Source organism: Tuber melanosporum, assembly GCF_000151645.1.
Source record: "Tuber melanosporum whole genome shotgun sequence assembly, scaffold_103, strain Mel28".
NCBI lineage: Eukaryota > Fungi > Ascomycota > Pezizomycetes > Pezizales > Tuberaceae > Tuber > Tuber melanosporum.
Window position 1 is genome coordinate 383,803 of NW_003298759.1, and position 9,809 is coordinate 393,611.

Below are 9,809 nucleotides of genomic sequence, written 5' to 3' on the forward strand. Positions count from 1 at the left end.
TGGCCTGGACAATTCTGAAGTCTATCAGATTGTCTCCACCTAACAGTTTGATATTCATGCTACCTTCATCCTCCAATACCCTGCCTTCTCCATTCCACTTAAGTTGTTCTGTTGCCAGCCGTAATATCTGTTTTTTTGTGCGATTATGTGCTATTGGGTGATATAATGGCAGTTTCTATTCAGCTTATTGTTTAGATTTTAAATTGTATCCTAGTATCCCTTGTTTACTTTCACTAACCTTTTGTCTCAGTTCCCCTGATTCAAGTATCGAGTGATCATTCATGATGCCGGAACCCCATCTTGGCACATCTTTCCCCACAAATCACCTACCATTTCCGGCATTTCTCATCCAAAATCACTCACCTTTGAACTCTATTTTTGGCCTTTTCTTCATTACTCTTTTCACTTTTTCAATCGTAGAATTGCTCTCCTATTAATTCTCTATACTTCTACAATTTTATTTCCAGCATATTTCCTTGTTTTGGGTACTAACATTTAGGGCGAAAATTTCGAGTTTTTTCGCGTTGCCATCGACAGGTTTATCGCGACCGGAACCATAGTATCATAAGTGACGGTATCCGATCCTTATCAGTTGCAGATCAGTGAATCGGAATTAAGGGAGAGATCTCGGCACTTGCAACCCCAACCGGTACTTTATTTCCCGAGGTGGAAGGCTTATTTGTACAGTACAATAACCGATCTTGTCGGTTATATGCGGCGATTCCATCTCGTTTCGATACCGGTACTGAGGTCACCCGGATGATCCACTTCCTCGAGCACGATGAGGTGGGAGAGGGAGAGAGAAACAAGAGCTCCCATCATGGTAGGACAGAGAGGGTCTATGACACGCACCTGCTTATTTGTGTGGTTTTGGTCTCATATCATGGTGTGTATGATATGGTATCATAGCTTTGGTGAGCATGGTGCCCCAAGTAACCCCCCACCCCCGTACCTACAACTGCTCATCCCATTTCTCACGATCCTTCTTCTCTTCTACCCTCCCCTGACTTCCTCCTCGTTACGTCCGCTCTTCTCTTTAGTCTCCCACTTTCACCACTATCACCACCAAGCACTTGTTCTGCTCCATCCCCGCCACTACTTCCATCTTCCACTCTCACCTCACTATATACGAGGGTCTTCAGCTGGGACAGGGGCAATTCATGGCTCTTCACCAGACTCGCATGCTTCTACTCACTCGTGCAGTACCCCTTGCAAGACCACTGAAAATAATTAGATCCGCCTCCACCATTTCAACACCGAGTTCCAATGTTGGTATCACGCCTTCATCACCACAACAGGAAGCTTCCGAGCTCTCTGTGAGATCCTTCGTGGCCCCTCCTCCAATCGCAGCAAGCGACCACCCGTTGGCTCGTCTATCGACCGCTAGTTTGCTTCGTGCAATGCTTCTTCACTCCTTCACAGCTTCTCCTTTTCTGTGCAAACTTGGGACCAAATTTATTATGATGAATCTCGACAGCTTGAAGGGCGGTTTGATGAAATGGGGAGTCGACAAGACTTTCTACGTATGCTCAAAAACTCGCACAAGACAGAGCTTCCTTTGTCGCTAATATGGGTCGAAAAAAATAAAAAATAGACTCAATTCTGTGCTGGATCCACCTCTGCCGAGATAACTGCTACCATCTCTGAGCTTCGTTCCCTTGGACTCGCAGGTGTTATTCTTGCATACTCCCGCGAAGCCGAAATTACCGATACTGCTGCGTCTTCGGAGAGCCAATCGCAACAGATCAAGCAGTGGTTAGATGGGTCGTTGAAGGTGAGTTGAACCGCACCCCTGGTCTTTGATTGGTTGGGTATTTTCTCAGACAGCGGCATCGTATTCGCAGACAATTGCATGTGTTGAACCGGGTGATTATGTTGCCATTAAGTACTCTGGTGCTGGGCTCTCCTCACTTCCACTACTCAGTCAGCATAAGCCTTGCTTTGAATTTCCCGAGCTCGGAGATGCGCTTCTGAAGATCTGCAATTCTGCAAAGGCCAAGGGCGTGCGAATCCTTATCGATGCTGAGCAAGCTAGCGTCCAGGATGGTGTGCACGATTGGACTTTGGTACGTTTTTCCTCAGCTATTGTGCCGGTTCGGTTTGCTGCGGAGCCGGCGGGTGACCACCAGATCTGGAAAAGGATGTTCTCTCGTTAGAGGATCTCGCTTCCACATTCCTGTTCCTGGCAACGGTGGAAGGTAGCATAAGCTAATTTTGTAAAAAAAAAAAAAAATAGAACCTCATGCATCGGTACAATACCGATGGCAAGGCTGTGGTTTACAACACTTATCAGATGTTAGATCCTTATCGTTCTTATTCTTGTTATACTTCCTATTATTATTATTATTATTATTTATTTCCTGACATCGGTTATCGCTGCTGACTTGGGTATTTTTTTTATAGGTATCTTAAGGCTTCGCCCGAAATCCTCTCAGGCATATCAAGATAGCTCACAAGGATAGCTTTACACTTGGAGTGAAACTCGTCCGCGGAGCTTACCTGCATACCGATCCTCGTCACCTAATCCACGACACCAAAGAAGGCACGGACCATGCGTATGACGACACCATTAGATTATTGCTGACTGGCTCTCCAACCCCAAAGCCGGGGAGAGCCTCTTTCTATGATGCACCCATGGCCCGCCATCTTTCCAAAGGAACGGGCAAGACCGACCTCGTTGTTGCCTCGCACAATAGGGAATCCGTCGAATTGGCACTTGGTCTTAGACGCCAGCTCGGGTTGAATAGTGGTGTTGGTGAACTTACCTATGCTCAACTCATGGGAATGGCAGACGAACTCTCATTGGGCCTTCTCTCTGGGAGACCGGATGATGAGGAGGTTAAGGTTTATAAGTATGCCGTTTGGGGAACTACCCAGGAATGCGTCAAATACCTTGTTAGAAGAGCGGAGGAGAACAAGGACGCTGTGGCCAGGACTTCTGAGAATAGGGCTGCCTGCATGAAGGAGATCTGGAGGAGGATGAGGTTTGCGAAGGCTTAATGTTGCGCTTCAATTATTTTCTTCCTCTCTTTTCCCCTCTCAATTGTATGAGTAAATGCGCTACTCTTTTTTCGTCTTTCCCTCTTTTTTGTGGCCCTTCCTAGTATTACCATTCTTGGGAGACCTGATTTTGCGTATAATATCATCGGTGCGGGATTTCCTTGATTATTCTTTGCATTTTCTTCATATTCATAGCGAGCATTGTATCACGCATGGTTTAAATCTCATTTATAATGTAGCCTTTTGTTTCCTTTCCTTCCTCTCTCTCTCCCAATTTGGTTTTGCATTTAAAGTGAGTTTAGGAGGTATAGCATGATGTACTGAGTGGTGTTTTCGAAATAGATGTTCATGGACTCCATGTACGAGGCTATCTTCAAAAATCGCTGACACCCCCCCCCCCACTTTACACGAAAAATGGGCATTTTCACTTTGCAAAAACCTCCGCTTTGTCACCCTGTAAAAAAAAAATCTGCCAGAGCCTTTGGAGCCATCATATATATCACAATTTATAAGTGATGAGCTCTGTTGATTAATGGCCATGGTGCAATACAACAAATAACAATTGCGAACAAAAGATACTTCTAATTTTATGTGGGTTTCCCTTACAAAAGGCACATTGCAACAGCATCCAATCTGGCCACACATCTCTCAGCTCTCAAGATGGAGTGGAAAAATTAACATAATTTTCATGCAGAGATTCCGGGTACTTCCCGACACAATGGAATCAATTTCCTTAATTCTCCATTGCCTTTGGATGAATTGAGCATGTTTAAAACCAGCCATTTTTGATGTAAAATGAGGGGGTATCAGCGAATTTGAAGATAGCCTCGTGCCTATAATTTACCTACTTGAAGGTATGATATCTCGGCCCGCAGGTGCGGATCATTAGTAATCACTCGAGATATTGGCTCCCTCCCTACCCTCTAGCGAGTCTACTGGTACCCCACCTCGCAAACATGAGGGAATAAGTATCATAAGGCTATGCCGCCAACCTTTCCTGCCAAACAAACCTCCAAGAGACAGTTGCAAGCCACCCACCAAACCGCCACAGTGGATCCCCCCCACCCAAAAAAAGACAATCAAACAAAATGACAAATCACAGTCAAACGGCAGGAGCGGCAACGATCGAAAGGAACATCCTATATATCGCGCTCCCCCCCTCCCCGCCCCTCGCAAGGAATGCTCTCAACATGAACCATTACACACAAGATGCCCCCCTTCAATTTCTCCAAGGAGGAAATGAGGGGAAAACCACGGACGGTTAGGACATCCTGTAGAGTTCACCGTCCTACTCCGTTAGGGAAGGGGCATGTTGGACTTAGTCCCTGTCCGCCGTACAGAGGTAGTTCTTTCTTTTCCTTTAGTCAAAAGACTTTTGTTCGTTTTCTCAATCTGTGACTACGCCTGATCTAATTATAAGTGGTTTACCGCATTGGGTACCTCTTATAGTTGGATGTCGGAATAAGGGTATCACTACTGCGTCATATTGAAAAGGTGGCTACTGCCTGGTGTTGAAAGGTGGCCTATATGGTATAGGCCACAGTGTTCGGTGTGACTGCTTAGTGGATGTAGTATATTAGGATCTCTTCTCGTTTTGCATTTGGAAAATCAAGCTTCTTCTCTCCTACTCCGGGAACACACACACTCACAGGGCAAGCGAGTGATTATTTGTGATGAGGTTTTTTGGTTTGGCATTTGTGCGGGCTTGTTGCGTTTGTATGTATGGTGCCGGTATGTTGTACGCGAGTTGGTTCACGTATTATCATTTTTCCCCAATCTCGTCCCGTTCTTTTTCCTCTTGTTTTTCCCTCATTTTTTTCCTCAGAAATTCATATGTAAAATTCTGAGGAAACACATCGCCCCCTCCCTACCTGTCGTTTACACGACAATGAAAAAAGAGCAACTGGCATGCTACAGGATAGTATTCATTTATTCGTTCGCAACCCCCCAACCGACCGACCAGCCGACCCTACCTAGCGCATTGCAACAGCCATAGTTACGTATCATAGAAAGTAAAAAGTAAAATGCATACACATACCCGCATCGCCCGTTTCTCGGGCAAGACAGGAGAATAATATCATAAGGGTGGGCGACAGTGAGAGAAAAACGGGAGACGAGATGAAGAATAAAGGGAAATAGAGCCCTACCCAACTTGATGACAGAAAAGGAGGGAAAGGAGGGAAATAGCCAGAAAAGTAAATCCCAAGGAGGAGGGAGGAAAGGGAGGAAGGAAGAAGTCAAGAGAAGGAATGGGATAGAATATAATAGGAAAGACATGAATGATAAAAGCCAACGTCAGGAACGTGAACCTCTTTTTTTCTTAGAAAGCAAAAAATAGGAAAAGAGGCCCAGAGCTTACTCCGAGAGGATACATAAACCTGCAAACTTTATGGTAGGAACAGAGAAAAAAAGGAAGAAAAGCAAAGAAAAGGGAGAAAAGACAAAAGAAAACTAATTACTGGCGTGCTTAGTTACTACCGTCCCCTCCCTTCCTCTCGGAAATCCAACTCCCCAAGTGAATTCTGCTGTTGGCCGTGCTGCCTTTCCATAGCGTCGTAAAATACCTCCTCCCCACCGCCACCCTTTCCCAATCCCAATCCTACCCCGGTGCGCACCCTCGGCGTACCCCCCATCTCCGCCTCCTCCAAGACCGCCCTCTCTTGTTCCCTCTGCAGCTGCGCGATCCGATCCTTATGATCGCCCGCTGTTGGTGTCTCTACCCCGGATAAGTCCGGTGATGACTTTGCTCTAATGTGGGCCGGCGGGTGGTCATTTGGGTAGTGGAATTGATACGGGTATGGGTGGACATCTTGGGATGATGTTGAGAATGTTGAGATTATGGGGGGGTTGAGGGCGCTATTGTTTGAGGTTGAGGTTGCTGAGGTTGTCGAGGTTGAAGAGGTTGAGGGGGGTTGCTGTGGGGAGGAGGAGGGAGAGGGGGACCGGGACGAAGGTTGGGGAGAGCCGGATAATATTAGCGGGGATTCTTGATCATGGTGGGGATTGGGTGGGGATCCTGATTCCGGATGTGGGGTGTAGAGGGGTTGCAGATCGCGGAGGAGACGGACATATTCTTCTGGGACCAGGCCTGATTCGCCTATATCCATTCATTTCCTATTAGTTCCGGTCCCGAAAACCCCAATTGGGGGACAGGCGTAGCTTACCAGTCTTCGGATCCTCAGCCACTAGCCAACCCACTCCAATCCGATAGCTAACCCACACAACCTGGCCTTCAACCAATGGAAGCTCATTCTCGTTCTCTCTAATAAAGTCGAATAACGCAACAGCCTTCCCATGCATCTCTTCGTCAGGGCTCGCAATAGTGAACTGATAATCCCGGCTGAACCTGCTATCCTCCTCCACAAGATCGTCATCACCGTCGCCCAAGTCGTCAATTTCATCCCTATCTCTGACATCCAGCGGCCTTCTTCCTTCCACGCGGTATCCACCACCCTGGTGGTGGTTCTGATAATATTGCTGCGCATTGTTGGATTCATATTCCTCGTCACCTTCAGGGTGATTATATAATTCCCCCCCAGGTTCTCCTCCAGCAAGGTCTGTCCGGCGCCCCAATCTGCCCGTGTAATAATCCCCTCCAGGCAAAATTCCGTTCTCCAAAATCGATCTACGTTCCCCGTCCCAGTCTTCGTCCTCACCCCCACATCCAGCATCGCCATTGCCGACCCCCCTCCCAGGCCCACACCCACCGCCGCTGACGCCATGGCTATTCCCGGCAAAGTGTTGAAGCGTAGTGGGTGTGATGGCGTTCTTGCTCTGGCCCCTGGAATGCTGAGAACTAGTTTGCAAATGCGCTGCGGAAGATTTATGCTTTCTGTGCTTGGACACGACAACCGGGCTCTGCAAATCTTCATCTTCGCTCCAAGGAGGACCGTCGGAGAAATTCAGCGGCGGGGGCTGATGGTGATGCGGATGATTGCTATTATGATTCGATCGTTGCCTGGACGAGTCCCCGCCCCATGCCGCATTCCCACCTACACCAAAGTCATAGGAGGGATGTGCGGGATCAGATAACCTCCGATAACCGCTCCCACCCCCCGTAAACCAGGTACCAGCCTGGCCTCCATGGTTACTACCATGGTCAAAGTATTGAGAACTGCGCTGGGAATCCGTAGGCGTGGATAGGCCGGACGTAGCGGACGAGGGGCCGTAGTGTAGCGGGTGAAGCGCCGGATAGGCAAAGTCGCGGACGGAAGTGTATGACAATGAGGAAACGAATTGAGGGTGGAAGGGCTCGCCTTTCGCTGAGAGAGTGGACATGATGGAGACTCTGGAGGGCTGAGGGGGTGGGAAGGAGGGTATCCGGTGCCTGGTTGTGGAAATAGTAGTTTGGGCCGGTGGCGAGGAACCGGGAGGAGGCTCGTCAAGGCCTCTTGAGGGGTTTGATGGTGTGGAGAGGGGCTTTTCAAGTGGTGGAGACGAGTCGGTGGGAATAGCAGCAGTAGTAGCAGCAGTGGCAGTAGTGGTGGCAGGCGTAGGAGTACCAGGAGTATTAACAGAAGCAGAGGCGGAAGTGGCAGTGTTAGCCCTAGCATTCGAGGCAGCGGGAGGGGAGGCAGGGGGAGGAGAAGAAGCAATAGCGGCGACGGCGGCGACGGAGGCCATGATGGTGGTTGATGATGAATATGATGTGCGTGTGATGGGTAAAACGTTGAAGCCGATGAATGGCGGAGATGGAGGGGGAGGGGGAGGGGAAAGTTCAGGAAAATGTGAGTGGGGGATGGAGGGGAGGGGAGGGGGGTGGTAAGGGCGTTGGGCTTTGGTGCAGTTGTATCGTGGGATATCTGTATCGTGTGTATGCGAGTGTGTAAGTTTTGAGTGGATGAGGGTTATAGGGCGGGTAGAGCACGTTAGGGTATGTATGCGGTGTACGAGTACTCTGCTCTGGGTGGTTGCGGTAATAGTACTGTAGGTTGGTTGGTAGTGTATTGGGTAGGTAAGCAGCGCAAAGGATGTTAAAGTGTATGATATGAGTGTGTGGTGGGCAGTGCGGTAGTCTAAATTTTGTTGTGTGCGGGTGTGGGGGGAGGGGAGAAGACTCTCTCTCCCTCTCCCTCTCCCTTTTCCCCCTTCATTCGTTCACCTTTCCTTCTCTCCTTCCCTCCACCCACTCCCTCCTTCAAAGCCTTTGGCTTCAGACTTGTATTTTAAGGTGGTTTTTATCAAGACAAACAAAGCACATAATAGGGTAGGGTGAAAATGGAAAGGAAGTCAGGGCGTGTCAACTGTTTGTAGGGATTTCGGTCGATCCCATTCCGTTCTCTACAGACGAGAGAGCGCACTGAGCTGTTCCATGGCGGTGAGCTGCAGTATTGTTTGCGGTCTCCTGAGCCCTGAAACTGTCTTCTGTTCTGTTCCTGATCTAGCGGTGTCTGCCCGTCTACGATTGCAGGAAAGAATAAATGTAAATATCGTTCTCGGCTTTCTCATAGTTTTGCACAGTACAGTACTGCACAGTGCGGTAGCCCTTCTGCATCCTCTTGACTTTTTTTTTTACAATACAGCCTTCCTCCCTTCCTTCCTGGCATGCCCCTTCCCGACTCCGTGGTCGGGTGTGTGGTGCGTTGCCTCTGGCTAACTGGCTGGCTGTCTGCCCGGCTGTTGATCGCTCGCTGTATATCTGTCCGTCTCCCTCTTTCTGTCTCGTTGTCCGCGATTGTTCACCCAGTCCACGATCTTCCACGGAATTATGGGAAACACCAGAACACGAGGAGTTTTAAGTTCAATTCCTCGTTGTGCCATATGTGCACCTGGGATCCAGATAACGAAATCTCGGATACTGTATCGGCAGAGTAGCTGTACAATTACGACACTGTAACTTAAACGAACCCTACTCTATTCACTGACACTGGGATACATTGTAACATTACGGCAGGCACAGTGTATGATACAAGTTCCTCCACCCGTATTGTGTTGGTTGACTGGTGTCCGAGTAAGTGCAGTTAGTACGGTACCTTGATCGATCAACAGAAACACAGTTTGCCAGGCACGATCGTCGTATTAATGCATGGTGTGATAAAGCATAGTGGGTACCTGTATCCCTACTGTAGATTATTGTGGCTTTGGAGGAAGCCTTCCGGGTAGAATCTTGTGTTCGAATGGTATGCCTATGATGATGCGATGTTTGGAGTACAGTACTTGTACATACTGTGCCGGTAGGGTATGACAACTTGCAGAGAGGTACAGTGCGGTACGTTGACTTACCCCGCGTCACTTTGTGTGGTTGATGGCCACTGATTCTGCCTCATGCTCTGTCGTGCGGTCCCGGTACTGGATGTACGGTGGGGTGTATGTACAGTACTGTACTCTGTTGCATCATACCGGTATGTGGGTGTAAGGAAGGAGCGAATGGAGGATAGGTTAACTTCTGGCTCAGCAATCATATGCTAAATTATCTACTGGCCACACTGTGAGAACCTAGATTTGCCTTCTTCTCCTCCTTCCCCCAAACCACCTCTAGACTACATACTTTATCGCCTTCGTTTTGCGGAAAGGGTGTGTACCAGTACCGGTACGAGGCCCGCCCTTTTCTTTACCCCATTTCTTTCTTCCTTGTGTGTTTCGCCGACAGTTTCGTCTCGTTTCTATTTTTACCCCTTCCTCGGAAACACAGATTTTTGGCTGTTTCCCCTTTCTGTTCTCGCAGGTTCCAGGTCTTGGGTGTGCAGCGTGGCCCTGTCCCCCCCCTCCTCCTTCCCCTGTTTCTAACGAACTTTTTCATTTGCACCGTCACATCGACATCCATCCATCCACCCCCCACCCAACCATCAACAACCACCTCTCCTTCTATT

The 9,809-nt window shown here is 48.6% G+C and overlaps 3 protein-coding genes; 2 read left to right on the forward strand and 1 right to left on the reverse strand.

The window, feature by feature from the left end:
- Positions 1–755: 755 nt before the first annotated feature.
- Positions 756–2,568, forward strand: GSTUM_00000208001 (uncharacterized protein). XM_002835337.2 has 5 exons: positions 756–1,523; positions 1,595–1,774; positions 1,845–2,066; positions 2,237–2,295; positions 2,404–2,568. Exons 1-5 carry the CDS (start codon positions 1,161–1,163, stop codon positions 2,447–2,449), a joined length of 870 nt encoding a protein of 289 aa, XP_002835383.1. The 5' UTR covers positions 756–1,160; the 3' UTR covers positions 2,450–2,568.
- A 66-nt stretch (positions 2,569–2,634) lies between these two features.
- On the forward strand, positions 2,635–3,163 carry GSTUM_00000209001 (uncharacterized protein; the record flags this gene model as incomplete). XM_002835338.2 has 1 exon in its annotated part: positions 2,635–3,163. One exon carries the CDS (start codon positions 2,635–2,637, stop codon positions 2,998–3,000), a length of 366 nt encoding a protein of 121 aa, XP_002835384.1. The 3' UTR covers positions 3,001–3,163.
- Positions 3,164–5,102: 1,939 nt separating this feature from the next.
- GSTUM_00000210001 (uncharacterized protein) lies at positions 5,103–7,278 on the reverse strand (the record flags this gene model as incomplete). XM_002835339.2 has 5 exons in its annotated part: positions 5,103–6,097; positions 6,165–6,354; positions 6,415–6,542; positions 6,708–6,937; positions 7,034–7,278. 5 exons carry the CDS (start codon positions 7,276–7,278, stop codon positions 5,475–5,477), a joined length of 1,416 nt encoding a protein of 471 aa, XP_002835385.1. The 3' UTR covers positions 5,103–5,474.
- Between the last annotated feature and the right edge of the window lie 2,531 nt (positions 7,279–9,809).